The sequence below is a fragment of the Nycticebus coucang genome, chromosome 14 (genome assembly GCF_027406575.1).
Source record: "Nycticebus coucang isolate mNycCou1 chromosome 14, mNycCou1.pri, whole genome shotgun sequence".
Classification (NCBI taxonomy): Eukaryota; Metazoa; Chordata; class Mammalia; order Primates; family Lorisidae; genus Nycticebus; species Nycticebus coucang.
The window spans coordinates 50,044,328-50,065,529 of NC_069793.1; the positions used below are offsets into that span (position 1 = coordinate 50,044,328).

At 40.5% G+C, this 21,202-nt stretch overlaps 1 protein-coding gene and 1 pseudogene across 1 annotated transcript in view; both read left to right on the forward strand.

The window, feature by feature from the left end:
* Positions 1–594: 594 nt before the first annotated feature.
* RRAS2 (RAS related 2) overlaps positions 595–21,202 on the forward strand; it is an 82,297-nt gene continuing 61,689 nt past the window's right edge. Inside the window, exon 1 of the mRNA XM_053562822.1 lies at positions 595–1,012. Within this exon, the coding sequence (XP_053418797.1) occupies positions 905–1,012 (108 nt within the window). The 5' untranslated portion in view covers positions 595–904. The remainder of the gene's footprint in view (positions 1,013–21,202) is intronic.
* LOC128565953 (ceramide synthase 5-like) lies at positions 8,657–10,127 on the forward strand (annotated as a pseudogene).

Here is a 21,202-nt window from a genome sequence, read left to right on the forward strand (position 1 = left end):
AAGTATAAACTAATCTTTCACACTCATAGTCCTCATATGAAATAACCACACACTTATCACACATAAACATAGCCACTAAGACATTCTACCAACACATACAAAATCTATCACATCCCCTGTTGCTCATGCAAGCCCAATCACTGTGACTTATTCCTCACGCACTGTCACCACCCCTTGCCCATCACACTCTCGATTGCTGTGACACAGGTCTAATCCTCAATCACTGTCACACATTGCTTTTCACACAAGTATGGTCACCATCTGTACTCTTGTACAGAATATTTGTACTCTCCTACAAATTGAGTTAATTTGTCAACAGCTCTATTTTTCACACATGCCGTCACATACCGTATTTTTCATCCTCGCAATCTCTGACATATACAATTATGGTCACACACTGTCTTATTGTCCCCTTCCCGCTTTCTCTTGACTCCTACACTTTTTCACGCACACACTCACTGGTAGGGGATTGGAGCGGCGGCTGGGCAGGGGTCTGAAGCCTGGGTCAACTCCCGAACCTCTGCCCCAGGCGGGCGCGGCCCCGCCCCGCCCCCTCATGCATATGCAGCAACTCAGCCTGGCAGCCCGGCCCCCAGACGGCCATTTGTAGCGGCGCTGGAGGCTGCTTTCGGCAAGCGCTGCGGAGACGCGTAGAGGAGTGTGTCCCCCGGCCGCTGCCGCCCCTGGCCTCTGCGGTCACCCCGCTTCTCCTCGCCTCGGGCGAGACCCCGCCAGTTCCAGGCGCCGCGCCGTCGCGCGGACGGGCCCTCCCGGCAGCTCCCGGTGCCCGGGACCCCCTCCCGGCCGCTCGCTCTCAGTCCGCCGAACGCACAGGTCCCCGGAGCCGGGCCTAAGGCAGGCGGCGGCGGCTCGGCGCGGCCGGGCTGGGCTCCGCGGTGTCCCCATGGCCGCGACCGGCTGGAGGGACGGCTCCGGCCAGGAGAAGTACCGGCTCGTGGTGGTCGGCGGCGGCGGCGTGGGCAAGTCGGCGCTCACCATCCAGTTCATCCAGGTGCCTAAAGCTGGCCTGCCGCGGGGCGCCGGGGCGGCGGCGGGTTGGGGCTCGCGCTACCTGTGGCGGAGCGGCCGCCGCGGCCCCGCCCCGAAGGCGCCGCGCGGGCCGGGGTCGGGGCCGGGGCCGGGGGCTGGCGTGCGGGCGGACGGGCGCGGGGCGGACTCTGCGCTCCTGCCTGCCTGGCGCCCCGGGAGTCGGGCTTCTCAGGAATGTGGTCGGGAGGGCGGAGCTGGCAGGGTGGGGAGCACCGATCCACCTTATCGCTCTGGCTGAGGCCGGAGCCCTCTGGGAGAGGCAGCGCTGGCGAGCCAGGCTTCCTGCCCCAAGGGCTGGGGCGTGGGACTTAAACCCCGCGCGCTGCCTTTCCTGCTGCCTCCGGCAGCCTCTTGCACGGTCGGTGCGATCGTGGGGGCAACTTGGTCGCAGCTCCGCGTGCTCTCCCGGCTCTCCGTGCCGCCTGAGCCGGAGCTGCCCGCTTCGAGCAGTGCATATGTCTTTGTGTGTGTTTGTGCTTTTCTTCTAAGTGATCTCTGAGGTAACATGTCCGGGTGAGAGTGTGTGATAATGCCCCAAGGAAATGTGGCTTTGAGGAAGTTAAAAATTGTTCCCTCATAGGGCTGAGACCATTTCCTAGGAATTCCTGGTGCCTTCCTGCTTCTCGCCTTGCCAAGGTGAAGTTTGCCAGGGTGGAGATGACCCAGTCGTGAGTTCTGTGTTCTAACCACCCTCTCTCCCACCCCACCCCTCTATGTTGGCAACAGGCGGAAAGTCAGGGGTTGTGGTAAAGAAGAAAAAGGAGGTGGAATTCTTCCTTCTTAAAATTTGCTCTTGGTGAGAGGCTGGAGTGATCTTTTTGGGAGATTTTTAAAAAGAAAGCCCAGATATCTCTCTGCTTTTGTCAACCTAGAAGGTGTGGCATATACTGGAAGAGAACGAGGTACCCCGTTATAACTGGTTAACAAAGATACCTACGTATTTGTACTGTATCAAGAGGACTGATGGTGAAATATTTTTTCTGGCTTCCGTTCCAACCGTTTGTCATTAATTGGGATACTTGAATAGCTTTATTTCATTTCGTTTAATATTTATAGTGAATTTAAAATACAGAGTATGTTAACATAAATGTGATCATCACCTTTCACGTTGGGTAAATGAGCAGTAATTGCTGCCATAATTTTCGATGGCACTAAAAACTACTGCTGAAACCTTTGTATCCAGGAAGAGAGGATGTTTATGTTATAAGCATTTACAGCATGCTCATTAGTGGGTTAAAAAAATCACACTGAGTAAAAGGTGAGATTGGTTTAAGTTTAGCAGCCTACAGCATCAGGGATGCTGCTGTAAGATGATTATTTCCCTAGGGCCAAGAGAGACTTTAAGTAACTGATGGGAAAGCAAAACAATTTATAGTTAACTAGTCTGATGGTTAGCGTTGGAGGGTAAGTCAAGTGTTGGGAGAATAATCCTGTGTTCCAGTATTGATAGTGTTACCTGAAAGATTTGAACAACAGATATTTGTTCATCGGTTAACTGTTTAACTAAAGTGCTGGAAATTTTCATTTTGGGGGAAATAGTACTAGAAGCCATTAAGATAACCAATTCATTTCTTAAAGAAATACATCCGTTATGAATGGTATAGTACCTAGAGGCTTTATGATATCAAAGAAAAAAAGGAAGCAGGTATGCATGAGAAAACATAAAAGAGTATGAGCTTTGAGTCATATATGTTGGATTGTGTATCCTTTGCTCTGTTTTTTATTGGCTGTGAGAGCATTGCCAAAGTATTCAGCCCCCATAAACCTCAACTCTCTCATCAGGAAAATGGGTCTTATGTGTTCTTTATAACTTAAGTTATGAGAAAGATCATAGCATTGTATCTGGCAAATAATATGTGCTCAATTAATGGTAGCTATTATTAGTATACATTTGTATAGTTCTGTAACGTGTTTAAGTGCAGAGGGAATGCAGATTCGGAAGAGTTGGTGAGGGTTGACAAAAGCCCTATGTAGTTTTGGTGATGGGGGCAGTAGAAGTGTCATTAAGTAAGTATGGGGGAGCCATTGTAGCTTGGAGAGAGGAGGCGGGCCAGGGGGGAAATAGTATTGTCAGAAGACTTGGGGCCATTGAAAGGGAGGAACATAGGCTCTGAAATTGAGACTTTTGGAGAGGCAGGAACCAGACCACTGGATGGAGTCTCAGTTCTGCTTACTTGCTGCATATGTAATCTTAGGCAAGTTACTTAACTTCTTTGTGCCTCACTTTCCTCCATCTGTAACCTGGGGAAATACATTGTACCACCTACAGCAGTGAAAATTAAATGAGTTAATGCATGTCTAGGGTATAGAACAGTGTCTAGTACAGTACGTAGTAAAACTACATACATTGTTATTGTATTAAGTTTAGATAATGGAGCTAAAGGGATGGTTTATCATCTACACTTAAAATAGTTTCTGTTTATTGTCTGATTCCTGTGAAGTTAAAATTCATACCATTGTGATTGTCAGAGAGGAGGCAGCAGAATAATCTTCTAACAAGCAGAACTCAGTTCTGTTTGTAGGAGATCAGGATGGCACACACTGGTTTTATTTATTTATTAAGACTCCTGAAATACCACATTGTTTTTACAGCCTGCAGTATATATTTTTCTATTATATAATCTTGAGGAGAAAAAATACCATAAACATATTTGGGAATGGAGAATTTAAAAATAATGTCTTTGGCCCTGACTTTCTTTTTTTTTTTTGTAGAGGCAGAGTCTCACTTTATGGCCCTCGGTAGAGTGCTGTGGCCTCACACAGCTCACAGCAACCTCCAACTCCTGGGCTGGAGCGATTCTCTTGCCTCAGCCTCCCGAGTAGCTGGGACTACAGGCGCCCGCCACAACGCCCGGCTATTTTTTTTTTTGGTTGCAGTTCGGCCGGGGCCGGGTTTGAACCCACCACCCTCGGTATATGGGGCCGGCGCCTTACCGACTGAGCCACAGGCACCGCCCTGGCCCTGATTTTCTTTGACCTTAGATTTAGTTGTTACCTTCTCTACATATGAAGACCTGCAAAATTAGATTAGGGTAATAAATTGAGGTACCTTTTTCTCTTTAAAAATGAATATAACAGGGAATAAACATCCATGATAAAAATATGAAGTATTATCTTGTTACGAGTAAATGATCACTTTGTTTTCTGTATAATGAGTAAAGTCTAATTAGAAAATGATTTTAACTTAGTACAGAGTCAATAGGCAGACAGTTAAAGGAAGACAGTTGGATATCTGGGGGCCTAGGTCTCCTTACTTAGGTGACTCTGGGTTGTTCTTTATCTCTTCAGGGCTTCCATTTTCTTCCTGAAATGTTGGCTTTGGTTGAACAGATATCTGCACTTCTGCACCTTTGAAATTCTAGGATTCTTTCTTATTCATTTACCTAGGTGTGTATCTTTGGTCAAGTTTGGTCAAGTTTCTTAGGTTTTCTAAGCATCCATTGGCCCATTTTCTCAAATGGGAGAAGAATAATAGCACCCTTACGGTTTTGGACTAAATAAAATAATGCATGCAAATCATTTAGTACAATGCCATCTACAGAGTAAGTAAATAATGATGGTTACCTGGTTTTTATTTGCTGCTATTACTTCTGTGTCTTGGTGTTCCTCCAAAATTTGTGATTTATTCATTTTTCCTTGACATATAATCTGGTCTCTTTATGTCTTCACCACGCTCCATTTCCCTCTCCCCGCATACTCCTCACCGCACTTGTATGCAGTATTTAGGTGATGAGTGTTAGTCACATCTGAGCTGGGGAAACTTCTCAGTTGGGAATTTATTTTAAGAAATAATGGAGTAATCATTGGATTCGGAGGTGAATGCTTTGGCAACTTTGAGAAGAAACCATACATGTTTTACAGATTTAAAGAAAAAATCGCCAGTTTCTATTCTTTTTAGAATCTTTTTATTCAGTGGTTTGTCAGATTTTGAGCTAGGTAGGGCTTAGCTGATTTCTCATATCTTGAGTTTTAGTCAGTCTTCCAATCTGTTAGCCTGAACTTGACTAACACATTGTATTTTACCTAGTGTTTGCCTTTTGCTGAGTGCTTTTTCATTGCTTTTTCCCGGAGAGAGACTGAGAAGAGATGGCAAGAAATTTGTGTTAATAGTTAATTGATCCACTTGTGAAGATTGTGAGTTTAAATTCCTGAATGGTTGCTCCATTGCTACCTCTTTTTTTTTTTTCTTTTGAGGAGGGAGGAGTCTCTGTTGCCCAGGCTAGAGTGCCGTGGTGTCATCATAGCTCACAGCAACCTCAAACTCCTGGGTTTAAGCAATTTTTCTCCATCAGTCTCCCTAGTAGCTAGAGCTATAGGCACCCACTACAACACCTGGCTAGTTTTTCTTTCTTTCTTTCTTTTTTTTTGAGACAGAGTCTCCTTGGTAGAATGCTATGGTGTTATAGCTCACAGCAACCTCAAACTCTTGGGCTTAAGTGATTCTTTTGCATCAGTCTTCCAACTAGCTGGGACTATAGGTGCCCGCCACAACGCCTAGCTATTTTTTGTTGTAGTTGTCCTTGTTTAGCAGGCCCAGGCCAGGTTTGAACCCACCAGCCCCTGTGTATGTGGCCAATGCCCTAACCACTGAGCTAGGGGTCCCTATTTTTAGTGGGACAAGGTGTTGCTTTTGCTGGGTGGTCTGGTCTGGATCTGCTGAGACCATCCTCCTTTCTTGGCCTCCCAGAGTGCTAGGATTGTAGGTATGAATCATATGCAGGGTTATGAGGCACTGGGTCCAGCCCATTGCTACTTCTTCTCTCTCTTTTTTTTTTTTTGAGATAGTCTCACTTTGTCTCCCTCGGGAGAGTGCTGTGGTGTCGCAGCTCACAGAAACCTTAAACTCTTGGGCTTAAGCGTTTCTCTTGCCTCAGCCTCCCAACCAGCTGGGACTACAGGTGCCCACCACAACGCCTAGCTATTTTTAGAGACGGGGTCTGGCTCTTGCTTAGGCAATCCATCTGCCTCAGCCTCCCAGAGTGTTAGGATTACAGGTGTGGGCCACCGACTGGCCCATTGCTACATCTTGAATACTCTCCTGCAATTCTAAGTTATCCAGAGGTCCTCAAACTACAGCCCCTGGGCCACATGAGGTGTGATTGTATTTGTTCCCGTTTTGTTTTTTTACTTCAAAATAAGATATGTGCAGTGTGCATAGGAATTTGTTCATAGTTTTGTTTTTTTAAACTATAGTCCGGCCCTCCAACGGTCTGAGGGACAGTGAACTGGCCCTCTGTTTAAAAAGTTTGAGGACCCCTGAATTTTAAACTGTAACATCTAGACTCGTTTTTAATGTGCAGATTATACAAATGAGTCATTAGCATTCATTACTGTTTCACATTAATTTACAAATGAATTGTTAGCTTAGAAAAATAAGATACCTCTCCCAAAGGTGGCACATAGTAGTGATTTTCTTGTTTGGGCAACAGTGGAAATGGTCATGAAGCAATTCTTAGATAAAATTTGGAGACACTTGGGAAATATTATTTTCTTTATTGCCTTTGTCAGTGGAGAAGGAGAAGGAAATTCTAAACTGAAGTTTCTTGACTTAAAACTCCTTATGTGTTCTGTCCTATTTTGGGGTGTGTGTGTGTATGCGCGTCGCACGCCTGTGCATCTGTGTCTGTTTGGGGATGGGTAAGTTGTGGAAGTTTAATGGGGACATGCCTGTTGAATAGATCAAGAATGCTGTTTTCCCTTGGTAGATGCAGGTTTCTACGTACGAGGATGAGATTTTAATTCATCTGTATTGCTGAAATGTCCTGGTCTTTCTGAAGCTTTGACATAAAAATAGTTTAATTCAGTAGGAAAATAAATTGGTAACTTTAAATTGGGGGAGGGGTGGAGAAACACTTCTTAAAGCAGTATTGCTTTTTAATTTTTTTTTTGTAGAGACAGAGTCTCACTTTATGGTCCTCGGTAGAGTGCCGTGGCCTCACACAGCTCGCAGCAACCTCCAACTCCTGGGGCTTAAGCGATCCTCTTGCCTCAGCCTCCCGAGTAGCTGGGACTGCAGGCGCCCGCCACAACGCCCAGCTATTTTTTGATTGCAGTTTGGCTTTGGCTGGGGCCGGGGCCGGGGCCGGGTTTGAACCCGCCACCCTTGGTATATGGGGCCGGCGCCTTACCGACTGAGCCACAGGTGCCTCCCTGCTTTTTAATTTTTTGAACATTTCTTTTCCAAATTAAAAATGGCTTCAAAATTGAAACAGATTTTGTGATGCCATGTGAATATTTGCTCCTTTTTTGTGTGTTGGTAGGGAAAAACAATTTTTGGGGTATTAGTTTCACTGCGTCTTTCTTACTGGAAAAGTGATAATGAGTACAAGATTTTCACTCTGCCTGTAGAAAGTGTGGAGTTTTAATAATCATCGAATCTTCTTGGAAGACCTTAATCTTGAATTACTTTGGGTAGAGTTGCGAAATGTGTTTGGGATTGAAATTTAGTATAAACTAATGTCCTTGATTGGCCTTTGATTTATTTCTGTTTTGCAAAGAAAAGGTGTCTCAAAGATGGAGAGAAATATAAATTGTCTAAAATTGTGCTATACTGGAGAGAGAATTAGTCTGAGCTATTGATGTCTTATAAATTGTTTTATTGTTAGTATTTTGTAAAAGCCATGTGATTATTTGTGATAGTATTTAACAGCATTGTTCATAGCTTAAACATATAGTCAATTTATTGTTGTATATTAGTAGTTTAATGTTGCCATCTATCTTACTGTCACTGCATATGATGATTTTTTTGAGAAAGCTTTTGAGAAAGCTAGACATGTAAGTCATGTTTAGCACTGACATCTGATGTTGCTTTTTAAAAAAACTTTATCCATATTTCCCAAATGTTAACATTTTATCATATTTGCTTTATTTCCTTCAATTTATATGTAGTTTTTAAAATCATTTGAGTGTAAATTGAAGATAGTGCTCTCCTTATACTTGAATGTATCTTTGTGTATTTTCTAAAAACAATGATCTTTGCTTGTATAAACATAGCGTAATAAACCCAGAAATAACACTGATATATTACTATTATCTGATTTGTAGACTGTTTTTGGATTTTGCCAGTTGTCCCAGTAGTGCCCTAATGCCTTTTACAGCAAGAGAAAAATCTTACACTATCCAATTGGTTTTGTTCCCATGTTTTCTTTACTTTGAAACATTTCTTATTCTCTGTGTTTTATAAGGTTGATATTTTTAAGAAGTACAAACTAGTTATTTGTAGAGTTCCTTCAATTAGAGTTTATAGTTTCTTCATGATGAGATTTAGCCCATGCATTTTTTGAGGGGTACAGGAATAACACTGAAATGATGTGTTCTTAATGCATTATATTAAGACACAGAGTCCATATTGATCTGAAGATAGGTGTGCTTACCTTTGGACTCAGCAATCCTGAATCTAGGAATTTGCCCTGAAGATACACTTCCAACAGCGTGAAAATACACAAGTACAAGGTTGGATCATTGTTTGTAATTATAACAATTAGAAGCAACCTACAGAAGAGGAGAACTCAATTGTGTATTACACAGCTGTTAAAAAGAATCAGAAAGGGCTTGCAGAACTGATGGAGAATGCTTTCTAAAACATACTGTTCAGTGAAGAAAAGTAAAGTGCGAAAGTTTCTACTGCATCTTACGCAGAACTATTTACCTTTTGTATAAGAAAAGAGAAATAAGAATATAGAGAGGGTGCCAAAAAATGTGTACACATTTTAAGAAAGGAAAAAACTATGTTAAAATTGTAATTCTCGGAGCTGGAAGGGGTGGCCGCCCCAGAGTTCCGCTGGCTGTGGCTGCCCTGCCGGCGTTTGATGGCGACAGCAGCGGCGGGAGCCCTGGACCTGCGGTCAGGCTGGCTGTGGAGCCCTCGCTTCTGGCGGCCCCAGAACGTGCGCTGGGCGGACCTGGAAGGGCCGCGCGACGGCTACGGCTACCTGCGCGTCGAGCGCGTCTTCTCGGTGTTCCCCTGGCGGCGGGCATCTTCTTCATGAGGCTGCTCTTCGAGCGATTTATTGCCAAACCCTGTGCACTCCACGTTGGCATCAAGGACAGTGGTCCTTATCAGGCCCAACCCAATGCCATCCATCCTTGACAAGGTGTTCGTGTCTATTACCAAGTATCCTGATAAGAAAAGGCTGGAGGGCCTGTCAAAGCAACTGGACTGCGATGTCTGAAAAATCCAATGCTGGTTTGGCCATGGGAGGAATCAGGACAAGCTCCCAATGCTCACTAAATTCTGTGAAGGCATGTGGAGATTCACTTTTTATTTATGCATATTCTGCTACAGAATTAGATTTCTCTAGTTGTCTTGGTTCTGGGACATCCGACAGTGCTGGCATGGCTATCCATTTCAGCTTCTCTCAAGTGGACTTTATTGCTAGTATATCATGGATTGGCCTTCTATTGGTCTCTTATGTTTTCTCAGTTTACAGGCATTAAAAGAAAGGACTTCCTGATCATGTTCATGTATCACTTGGTCACCATTGCACTTGTCACCCTTCCCCACATGGTTCAGGTGGGAACTTTGATCATGTGTCTACATGATGCCTCAGACTTCTTGCTGGAGGCAGTCAAGCTGGCCAGTTACGCCAAGTATCAGCGGCTGTGCGACATGCTTTTTGTGATCTTCAGTGCTGTTTTTATGGTCACTGGTCTAGGAATCTATCCACTCTGGATTTGAATACGACCCTTTTGAGAGTTGGGAGATAATAGGGACCTATACTTGCTGGTGGCGCCTCAGTGGTCTTCTCCTGATCCTATGGGTTCTGCATGTCATCTGGTCCTATCTAATTGCACAAATTGCTTTCAAAGCCTGGATCCGGGGAACCGTATCTAAGGATGATCTCAGTGATGTGGAGAGCGGCTCAGAGGAAGATGATAGGACCACCTGCACAAAAGCCCCTGTGACAGTAGCTCCAGCAATAGTGTCAATCGAGTGAGTGGTTACATGGGGGGCAGCTACTGGGCTGAAGAGTAAGGTGGTTGGTATGGGGACTTAAGCACATATGGACTTGTAGGGACACTGGCCTCTTGGGTCTTCCCACATCTACTCGCCTGTGACTGGGGGATGGCAAGGCACTGAGGAGAATCAAAGAAGCATATGTTTTCACCTTTTTTTTAAAAAAAAAAAAAACCCTGCCATTTTTGTATTTACTAGCCTCCAGATCCTTTCAATAATGTTATTTTCTCTCTCTCTATGTATTTGTGTGTGTTCTTATCATGTGCATTTGTGCATATGCATGAGTTTCATTGCCAGGGTTGGGGCACAATTCTGGACTGGGGCCACTAGGCCTTGCCTAGTTGCCTTTGAACCCAGCTCAATACCATATTTGGCTGCATCTTGAATTATACTGGGTCCAGACTATCCCTTACCGTTTTGCCCATGACTTTTGAGGCTCTAAACTCCTGGACCATCCGAATGGAGCAGCCAAGTTCAACTTTAGGTTTCTGCACTGTTCCTCTTTCAGTGCGGGAATATTTCAGAAGAGGAAATTGTAAAGAAACAGAATGGTGATGGACAGCCAGGATTGCTGTGGCCCCTAGCTAGATCCTTTTCCTACCACAGGATAATGCCAGGGACAGCTCCTGATAACCCTGCTTTTTACTCAGTGGTATGCAGGGAGTGGGAGAGAGTTAGCTGAAGCCTGGAGGAGGACAACAGCCAGTGGGGGAGCTGTTAATGGTTTTATGTTTGTTTACTCTTCTGTAATTAAAAGTGCTTCAACCCTCAAAAAAATTTGTAATTCTCAGTATATACTGATAACAAAAGATGAATACTAGTCATGTTGAGCCCCTGTTGTAATGGCAGAAGTCAAATGTGAGATAGGTATTACAAATGTCATAGTTTTTTCCTTTCTTATAATTTGTATACTTTTTTTTTGGCACCCTCTATATATGTATTTGCTCCCTGGGACAAAAAACAAATCACAAGAAAAATAAAGATTGATGAGATTGATTTAGAGAGGCTGGGTAGGAATGAGGTGGGAAGGGATACAGGTTATGGAGGCAGTGACCTTTCTGAGGATACCTTTCTTCACTTTTGGAACCATGTTAATGTTTTACACATTGGGTATATAAACAGCAAACACCAATAAAATCAGGTGATAAAGGAAAAAACCCACTCCACCTTAAAGTGGAATACAAACAGAAACAAATGAACTGAACCTTATATTTCAAATGAATAACATAACTACACTGAAGGGGTAGAAAAACTAGCTTTAAGGCAGCGGTTCTCAACCTGTGGGTTGCAACCCACAGGAACTGTATTAAAGGGCCACGGCATTAGGAATTTTGAGAACCACTGCTTTAAGGTAACTTTTGAACCCAGTATTTGGACTATGCTCTTAAGATAAAAACAAAAAGAATTCAAAACAAACATTGAATACTAAAGAGTAGGGTTTTTTTTTTTTGTTTCTTGTTTTTGTCATAGAGACATGGGTTTGCAACTTTGAAGCAATTTTCTATGTAACAATTAAGCAAATATGTTGTGGAAAATAGGAGGTAGTTTTTCACTGTTTGAAAAGGAAGCTATAAATGTACAAAGGGCAAATGTTAGGATGATGTATAATGTTTCATTGAAATTGAAGGTATTGGTATAAACTCATGGTTGTAAAAGTGTACAGGCAGAGAAATAGATGTGGATACTATGTACACATTTATACATCTATTTTTCCAGCTCTGTCTGGGCTAGAAGCAATTGAGACCCCTTTAGTGATGAGATCACCTAGTTCCAGATCTAGGTTTCTAAATGCCATTTTTTATTTTATTAGAAGGAAATTGAAGAGAAGTGGCTGATTCCAGGGTAGGGACAGGAAAAAATACCAGGTGAGTTTGGAGTATCTCATAGTGTCAGAAAACAAGGAAGTACTCAAAAACCAAAATAATGTGTAAAGGATACAGAGGGGACTACCTGCAAGAACTCCCATTGGCTAACTCTGTGACACATCATTGACATAAATAAGACAACAATTGATTATTGCCCATAAATAAAGTAAGGGTCTAAGGTAGATAAATAAATGATCAGGGAGAAATCCCCCTCACCCAATTTACATTGTGTATTGGTTTTTGCATGGGGAAAAGTTCTTAATATAGAATCCTGATACTAATGAATCATTAGTGTCTGCATACTCATAGAGCACATAGGGATCAGGGAGCAGTCCCCCTCACCCAATTTACATTATGTATCGATTTTTGCATGGGGAGAAGTTCTTAATATAGAATCCTGACACTAATGAATCATTAGTGTCTACGCACTCATAGAGGAAAGGATGAAATTAGAAAATAACCTTTTGCCAATTGTAGCAGTTAACTGTCCTTAGAATCATAAATGGATGTTAAAACTTGTGGGTGAAAATTTGAGAGTAGCTGGATGTTAACGTAGTTATTAATTATCAAGGGGAGATAATAACTTTACAGAGAGAAACCTGGCTGACACCATCATGCCCATGTGATCCAGGTTAACATCTTTGACATAGTTTTTTTTTTTTTTTTTCATTGTTGGGGATTCATTGAGGGTACAATAAGCCAGGTTACACTGATTGCATTTGTTAGATAAAGTCCCTCTTGCAATCATGACTTGCCCCCAGAAGGTGTGGCACACACCAAGGCCCCATCTTTGACATAGTTTTAGATAATGATAATTAGCAGAGTTTGTTGTACTAAGCTGTGCTGTTATATAATAAGACTAGTCTTTATAATCACCTTAGCTAGGTATTGAATGAAGTTAACCCTAAAGCAGTGGTTCTCAGCCTGTGGGTCGCGACCCCTTTTAACTGTATTAGATTCATGGCATTGGGAAGGTTGAGAACCACTACTAAAGAAACCCAGTGGAGGCCTTTAAATCTCTTAATTTTGTGGCCATGGAGAGAGAAAGGTTGATAAGGTTAGGTTAGGCCAGTACAGGTTTTGGCCAAAAATTCAAATCTTAAGCATAATTTCCTTCCTTTGAAACAAGTGTGTCTTTTGTTATTTAGGTGTATTTTTTTTTTTTCCTGCATTCTGTGATGGTTTTTGGAAAGTAGAGTCTCTCTTTTTTCTACTGGGATTTATCTTAAAATTATTTAAACACATTTAAATAGAAAATCAGAATAATAGTGTTTCATTCCCAGTTAGGAAAGGGGAATTTAGTTGTTTGCTGTTTCTACCTAACCCTTTAATAAATTTATTGCACTTATTTGAAACATCCAAAAGAGTCTGCGATTACGGTATTTAAAAAAATTTTGTCTTTTGCATTCTGTTTTGTTATAGTTAATAATATCATTAAGGGCAAAAAAAAAATATCATTAAGGGCTATTGCTTTATTTGCCATTTCTATCATTCTACCTGATTTCAGTGCTTATTAGCAATCCTTATCAACAGCTAGTTTCAATTTTTTATTTTTAAATTTCTGTTTTCTTAAATTGACAGGTGAAACTATGTATTTGTCATGTACAAGATGATGTTTTGAAGTTTATATATATTGTGGAATGACTATAGCTAATATAGTAGACCTGCATAGTTGACCACCTCCCTACATTGACCACCTCAAGGTTACCTAATTTTCATAGACTGGATATGCACTGCACATATGTGTCAGTATAGTAGGCCTAGTTCCTTATGTTGACCAGTTTGTTACAGTTCCTTGGGTGGTCACCTCATATGCACGTAACCATTTTTGGGCTTGAGAATTGAGTATTCTCATTGTTAGCATTTTTTAAGAATACAATATGTTATTACTAACTGTAGTTACCATGCTGTAAGCTAGTTTTTATTATGAATTGTGACTTGTTTTTATTTTCAGACAGAGGAATGAATTGTGATTTAAATAACAGTTCTAAGTACCTTTTTTTTCTTTTTTTGAGACAGAGTATCAAGCCCTGGGTAGAGTGCTGTAGTGTCATAGCTCACAGCAACCTCCAAATTGGGCTGAAGCAATCCTCTTGCCTCAATTTTTCAATTTTTTTTTTTTTTTTTTTTGTAGAGCCAGGGCTTGCTTTTGCTCAGGCTGGTCTGGAACTCGTGAGCTTAAGCAATCCACCTGTCTCAACCTCCCAGAGTGCTAGGATTATAGGCGTGAGCCATAGTACTCTGTTTGAAGAGTCTCACTCTGTTCCCCAGGCTAGAGTGCCACAGTGTCAACCTAACTCACAGGAACCTGATACTCCTAGGTTCAGGTGATCCTTCCACCTCGGCCCCCAGAGTGCTAGGATCACAGGTATGAGCCAGTGTACCTGGCCCACTCTTAAGTACTTTTTATTGACAAGATAACTAAGATTATGTTTACTTTTGCATGATAAATGATGATTTTGCTGGGTATAAAATTATTGGGTCCAAACATTTTTGTGTTAAAATAGTGAAAGTGCTTCTTGATTTATCTTTATCTGATTGGCCTCAAATTTTTATTCTGCAGAATTCATTTTTCTAGTTGTATGCTTGTAGTTCTCTTACTGTTGGAAATGGAAACATTTATCAGGATATGGCTAAAGTTTTTCTCTGTTTACTTGTTTCAAGGAAATAATGAAGTACTCTCAAGTCTGGAATACCTCCGTTTTTTTGAATACATTTTTCAGTTATCTTCTGAAATACCTAATATTTACTCATTGATTCTCTGTAATCTTTATTATATATATATTATTATTATTTTTTTTTTGAGACAGAGTCTCAGTATGTTGCCTTGGGTAGAGTGCCGTGGCATCATAGCTCATAGTAACTGCAAACTCTTGGGCTTAAGCGATTCTCTTGCCTCAGCTTCCCAAGTAGCTGGGACTAGGCGCCCACCACAACGCCCAGCTAATTTTTGTTGTAGTTGTCATTGTTGTTTGGCAGGCCCGGGCTGGGTTTGAACCTGCCAGCCCCAGTGTATGTGTGGCGCCATAACCACCGAGCTACAAGTGCCGAGCCATACCATGTGGTTTTAAGTTAAAGAAAAGGATGAGATCCTCATTCTAGGAAGGTTTGTCGAATTTGTATTCTCCATTGTGGATGAATTTTCTGGATGCCACATGTAATTAGCCTCCAAAACAGATTTAATTAATGTCTTCAATTTCTTAGTCTGATATGAAACAATGGTAAAGTTCTTTTGTCTTAAGGCTACAAAATTGGTGTTTTTCTAAAACTTGATACTATTTAATGGAAGAACTTTTTCCATGGGAGTGGTTTTTCTTTGTGTAGATGAGTATTGTTTTTTTCTTTTTCTTTATCCATGAAGAGTTGTTCTTAGTTGTTTTTGGTATTGAAATTTCGTAAAGAACTGATCGTGTCTCAGAACTGCCTGGGAGAACTGATGCTGAAGAAGTTGATACTGGGGGAGCTTTAATTTCTTGGAGAGTTCATTATCAGGATTTTAACAAGTATTAAATTCTACTAAAATCCTGTAAAATATTCAGTCACACCTTGGCTTTTGACTGAGATGTATAATTTTATAGTTTTATAGAATTAGAGATGATTAAAAGGGATAGTTTTCAAGTTTAATCTGTTGCAACCTGGTTTTACTCACCGAGGCAAGTGGTAGAGGCTGGGAAGATATGCATTTGTTTTCTCAAATAAGGGTTTTGATTTAGACAATTCTGTTTCTGGTTCACCTAGACATTTTAAGCCCTATAAACTTTTTTTTTTGAGACAGAGTTTCACTTGTTGCCCTTGGTAGAGTGTTGTGGCATCATACCTCACAGCAAACTCAAACTCTTGGGCTCAAGTGATTCTCTTGTCTCAGCCTCCAAAGTATCTGGGACTACAGGTGCCTGCCACAATGCCTGGCTATTTTTGTTGTTGTTGTAGTTGTCATTGTTGTTTCGCAGGCTCTACCCATTTTGAACTGACCAGCCCCGGTGCATGTGGCTTGTGCCCTAACCCCTGAGCTATGGGTACTGAGCCTATTTTTTTTTTTTTTTTTTTTTTAGAGACCAGGTCTTGCTCTTGCTCAGACTGGTCTTGAACCTGTGAGCTCAGGCAATCCACCACCTCGGCCTCTCAGAGTGCGAGGATTACAGGCATGAGCCACCGTGCCTGGCCTAGCCAATAAACTTTAAGTAGAGGACTTTATAAATCTGGAATTCTTTGCCCCGTAGTTTGTACATTACTCTTCGTATTTAGATTTTGAGAATTATATATCAGGGATACCTTTGTTACAAAGAACGTAGCACATAGCAAAATATTTGATAATATTTATTAATTGCTCATATTAGATCTTAAATAGGGAAAAAGAGGCCTTAGGAGAGGTGAGTTGTATCTATTACGGTTCCAGAGCAGCTAGCTATTGGCTTTCATTTTGGATTTCAGGGTGTCTCTGTAATTAAAAAGATCATGTGTGGCATATGCACATTTGAATGTTGAATTTTAGAAATGTGAGCAGTTGATCCATAGCATTCAGTTTCAGGGGGAGTACCCGTAGCTCAGTAGGTGCAGCACTGGCCACATACACCCAGGCTGGTGGGTTTGAATCCGGCCTGGGCTAGCTAAACAGTAATGACAACTGCAACAAAAAAATAGCTGAAGAGTTGTAGCAGGCACCTGAGTCCCACGTACTTGGGAGGCTGAGGAAAGAGAATTGCTTAAGCTCAAGAGTTTGAGGTTGCTGTGAGCTGTGACACCACAGCACTCGGGGCAGCATAATGAGACTCTGTCTCAAAAAAAAAACAAAAAGGAAAAAACATTTAAGTTTCTGAAATTATGTGAAAGGGTATGACTATTAAATTTATGATTTTGTCCTTTTTGCCTCTAAGATTAAAGTGTGTCAACTAAATAAGGTAGAGAAATTTGCCTTATGCGTGTGATATGCTTTTGCACAGGCACACATAGGCATGGATCTTACTGAAACTGAGGAAGGAGTGAATTTAAGGTTAGAGGGGTTTGTGGATTTTTGGTTGGAAAAATGGGAATAAAATGTGAGACATTGGTGTAAGTCCGTGATAATTTAATGATGCTTACAGACTACATGAATTATATTCAGATATTAGCATGGAATTTTCATTCAACAACTTGGTTTAAGTGAACTAGTTTTTAAAACTTGGTTTAAGTGAACTACTTTAATTATCAAGTGACTTACCCAATTTTTGTATCATAAAACATCCATGGTGTTTTATGATAAAGCTCTTTTCATTCAGTTGAAGGTTAAGAATAAGTAGAAATAGTAAAGTTGCAATTTGTAATTCTTTCTTTTTGGATATGACTTAGTTTACTTTTTTTTTTATTAAATCATAGCTGTGTACCTTAATGCAATCATGGGGTACTATGCGCTGGTTAACATAGCCTTCCTGGTATTTTCTTAGTGCAATTTGTAATTCTTACTTCATTTAAGTTTAGGTCGTGGGGTTATTTCCTTACCATTAGGAGGCCTAAGAAGTTCTATGATCAAAATTTTAATGGCTGTGAAAATAATGTGGGATACCTTGACTTCTGTTAAACTATCAGATTATAATTTTCAGCTTTCAATTTTTTATTTAAGGACACAGACTATTGTGTTTATATTTTTTCTCTTTTTCTCAAATCATTGCCAAACTATGGATTTGGTGTATATTTCTTTGTAGCAGAGAGTTGTAGGAAGAAGGCATTGGCTGAGCTGATGAGTTGAATGAAGTTGTCTGACCTGGGTTACTTTAGTTTGTGGTTTTAGAGGAACAGTACATGGTGCACAGCTGTTGTTCTAACAGCTTTGTTCCAGCTGTCCTACTGGCCTGTCATAAAATACCCCACATTCCTTTTTTTTTTTTTAAACAGAACTGCTTGTAATATTCTGTACTTCATTATTTAACCCTAGTAATTAACGACTTCATTCTTATACCTATCAATAGCTATTTACTTAGTAAGACACCCAAATGAATGTTTAATAAATTTAAGCCTTGTTATATGTATACTTTTTTTTGAGAGTTAAAATTATAATTGTGAAATATTTATCATAACGTGGAAAAGGGTACTAAACATTAATGCTGTCCTTCAAACAAGTAGATTGTAACTGGATAATGAAACTGGCATCTTCTGATTTCTTAATTTTAACCTTGAGGTTGTATTAATGAGTTTCAATAAGATTATAAAATAGAAAGCCATAATATTGTGTTTATATAGTTTGCATAGAATCTGTATGACGTTGGTCTGTATTTTTGATAAGGGGATTTGTTCATTGGACTTCAGTTTGTTTTCCCATCCTATACAGTAACTGAATTACAATACTAAGGGTTTCAAGGTTTTTTTGGGGGGGTGACTGAGCCTCTCTCTCTCTCTGTGGCCCAGGCTAGAGTGCCATGGCATCAGCCTAGCTTACAGTAACTTCGAACTCCTGGGTTCAAGCGATCCTCCTGCCTCAGCCTCTCTGGTACCTAGGACTACCAGTGCCTGCCACAAAGTCCAGCTAATTTTTCTGTTTTTAGTAGAGAGAGGTCACTCTTGCTCAGGTTGGTCTGCAACTCCCGAGCTCAAGGGATACTGCTGCCTTGGCATCCCGGAGCTACCACACCCGTCAAGTTTGGTTTTTAAATTAGGAGTCAGTACTCATTAGGATATTTTGAATTAATGATGATGAATACATATTGAGCATTTTCTATGCACTGTGCTAAAAACTTTTCCAGCATTGCCTTATTTAATCTGTGCAATTACTTTATTCTATTTTGTAGATATGGAAAATGAGGTACAAAGTTTAAATAAGTTAGTAAAGAGCCATAATAATGATGGAGATTTGACTTGAATTCAGATTTTCTAATTAAGAAGCTCCCAGGGACTTGTCTATACTGCCTTGCCCAAATCACTTTTTTTTTGGAGACAGAGTCTCACTGTGTCACCCGCAGTAGAGTGCTGTGGCATCACAGCTCACAGCAACCTCAAACTCCTGGGCCCAAGCGATCCTCTTGCCTCAGCCTCCCTACTAGCTAGGACTGCAGGCACCCGCCACACTGCCCAGCTATTTTTTTGTTGAAATTGTCATTGATGTTCACCTGGCTTGGGCTGGGTTTGAACCCACCAGCTTGGGTGTATGTGGCTGGCGCCCTACCCACTGAGCTATGGGCGCTGCCCAAATCACTTTTTATTTAACAAGTTACCTTACTAATCAAATCATTATGTAAGTTTTCTTTCGTTTTAGTAGGTGATTAGGTTCATGAAACATTCCCTTTTAGTTGAAATTAGGAGAGCTGAGATTGAACAGGAAGTGAAATTTTGTTAAGAACATTCCTTGGCCTCAGTTTCTGCACCCTCCTCCTGCCCTCCTGTGATCCATTTCCTATCACGTCTATAAAAGCTGCTCTGGCTACTTCCTTTCCCCCATGGGGCAGACCCCAGACTGGCTCCCATCTCCAGAATTCTGTTGCCTCAGCTGCCCTGTATCTGTTTGTAATTCACTCTTATGTAAGTCTGTTTAAGCTCTTACGTTTGCAGAAACCCAATCTGATCAAACTTAGAACCTTGTGAACCATCCATCTATCATTCTTCTGAAGCTATGTCCTTTACCAAGTATGCCTTTAAAAAATTTATTTTATTTTTAATTGACATATAATAATCAACATATTTATAGGATCCAAGGATGGTCTTTTATCTGGTTAATCCTTAGTTATCTTTCTGGCTCTGGTTTCATACCCATGAAGCCTTTTCTGAGGGACCATCCAGATTCGTGCCCCTCCTTTGTGTCCTATGCATTTTTTTCTTGAACCCTCTGAAAATAAGTTGCAGAAATTCTGTCAGTGTTTATTTTCTAAAGAAGAGTCTTTCATATAACCTTAATATAGTTATTAAAATCAGGAAATTAAAATATTATCTGACATCACTTAGGTTTTACTAATTGTTCCACTGATGTTCTTCTCTATAGCAAAGGAAAAAAAAATTCTGGCCCAGGATTCAATCCAAGATTGCATGTTGCATTTATTTGTCATGTCTTTTTAGATTATTTGTATAATAACCCACAATTTGGGTTTGGCTGATGTTTTCTTGTGATTAGAATCAAATTATGTATTTTTCTCACAAATACAACAGAAGGGATGTTGTGTCATCCAGTACATCATAATAAAGAAGTACTTGTCTCTTTGTCCCATTACCACTGATATGAAATCTGATCATTTAGTTAACCACTGAAAGTTACTGTTGTTCCCCTTCTAATCACTGAATATTTTGTGGGTTAGAGATATTGAGACTAGGTCATTAACTTATTTTTTTAGCCTTTGGAGAGTAGGTTAATAACTAGTTATATTTTGTGGTTTGTGTTGTCGCTTTCTCTTTGCTCATTTTGCTCCCTCCCACCCATCCTCTTTTTCCTCCTTCTTTATTACACTTGTTACCTTCAGTTTGCATTTGGGGACATGAGTTTTTTTATACCTCTTAAATATTTTTTCTGTAACCTTTAAGAAAACTTGTATTATATACTCTTTCTTCTTTATATCTTTTTTCTCTATATACTCTTCTTTAGAAGGAAAAATCTCCAGTTATTACATTTTCTTTATTTATTAAAAGGACCTGTATTTTCTTGGTTTCTTCATCTTAAAAATGAAGAGGCTAAAATAGAGTATATCTAAAGACTTTTCAGGTTCTGAAGTCCTATGGCAAATGAGTTTATGCGTTTTAAAAAGTTAAATTGTTTTATTTAGTTTGTCCTTTTTTTTCCCCTTTAAGATTAACAAAAACACCTATCTTCATTGCTCTTTCTTTAAGATATGTACATGTCTCATTGCTTAGGTGTATGGTAGAACTGCCCTTGCTTTCTTTGGGGTAGTTCTTCACGTGTAGATCATGCGTTTTCCCATGCTGGAAGATAAAGTGCTATTGATCTCTTATAGTGGGATGGAGATTAGGGTGGGGGACTCATTTTTAAGAAATAAGTCCCATCATTGCTTTTAACTTTCTAACATGCTTAAAACAAAGAAGAGAAGGAAAAATTTAGTCTAATAGTGTTTAATTAACTTTATAATCATGATTTATATATAATTTCCTTTGGCGGGTTTTACAGAATTTCTGATTATATTGTAATTTTTAAGGAAGTGAGATTCATTGTGGAATTTAGAACAAATTATTTAGTTGTATATGTTAGTTATAGTCATGTTTTGTTTAATGATGGAGATCTCATTCTGCGAAATGTGTTGTTAGGCAATTTCATCACTGCAAACATTGTAGAGTATACTTAAACAAAACCAGATGGTATTGCCTACTAAACACCCAGGCTGTGTGATATAGCCCAGTGCTCTTAGGTTACAAACCTGTACAGTGT